This window comes from Plasmodium gaboni, assembly GCF_001602025.1.
Source record: "Plasmodium gaboni strain SY75 chromosome Unknown, whole genome shotgun sequence".
NCBI lineage: Eukaryota > Apicomplexa > Aconoidasida > Haemosporida > Plasmodiidae > Plasmodium > Plasmodium gaboni.
The window spans coordinates 1-930 of NW_017385211.1; the positions used below are offsets into that span (position 1 = coordinate 1).

General features: G+C 13.4%; 1 protein-coding gene across 1 annotated transcript; it reads left to right on the forward strand.

The window, feature by feature from the left end:
* On the forward strand, window positions 1-930 carry PGSY75_0003700C (putative phosphatidylinositol 4-kinase; the record flags this gene model as incomplete). Its single annotated transcript, XM_018783172.1, has 1 exon — window positions 1-930. A coding segment is annotated over one exon (930 nt), but the record flags the coding sequence as incomplete, so codon positions are not given.

A 930-nucleotide genomic window follows, 5' to 3' on the forward strand; every position in this document is an offset into this window, starting at 1 on the left:
TTGATCGTATCAAAAAATATGTCCCTTCCAATATTTATATTAAAAATATAAAAAATAAACAAAATAAACAAAATAAAAAAAATAAAATAAAAAAAAATAGTCAAATGGAAAGGAATCATCAAGATGTTATAAATAAAATGATTATATCGAAGGATATTAAAAATGAGTTGAAGATGAAGAAGATGAAGAAAGAAAAAAAAAACATACACACACACACTAGTAATATAATCAATGATCATATAGGTGTTAATAAAGAATATAATATACAACATAATAAAAAGGTAGTAAATAAAAATATAAAGACAATAAATAAATATAAAAAGAACTCAACTTTTTTTTTAACAGAAAATAATAACAAATTGAATGAATTTTTTGATGTAATACAAAATAATAATTATAATAATAAAAATAATGATAATCTAGAAAATAATGTTAATTATATGAAAATATTAAGAAAGGCAAAAGCTAGTAATACCTATATTTATAATATATATGATATAAAAATAAATAATAAGATAATATATAATAAAAAATATTTTAAAGAATATATAAATATTATTAATTTTGTTATATGTATATTTTTAAGTACTAATATTAATAATTTAAATATGAGTATTTTAAATCATAATTATATTTATTTTATATCAAAAATTATTAAAAAAAATTTCAAATTTTATTTTTTCTATTTTTATTATAATATATTTAAAAATAAACAAATATCAAATAGATATAAAAATATTTATAATATGAATTTCGATGTAATATTAAATAATAATCTACAGAATTATTTATCTATATCAAAAATTAATATCAAGAATAAATATATATATGTTTTATATACACTCTCATGTATTTTATCAGTTTATAATTTCCATTATTCTTTATTCAATTATTATTTTTTATTCTTTTATAAATATATTAAAATATTAT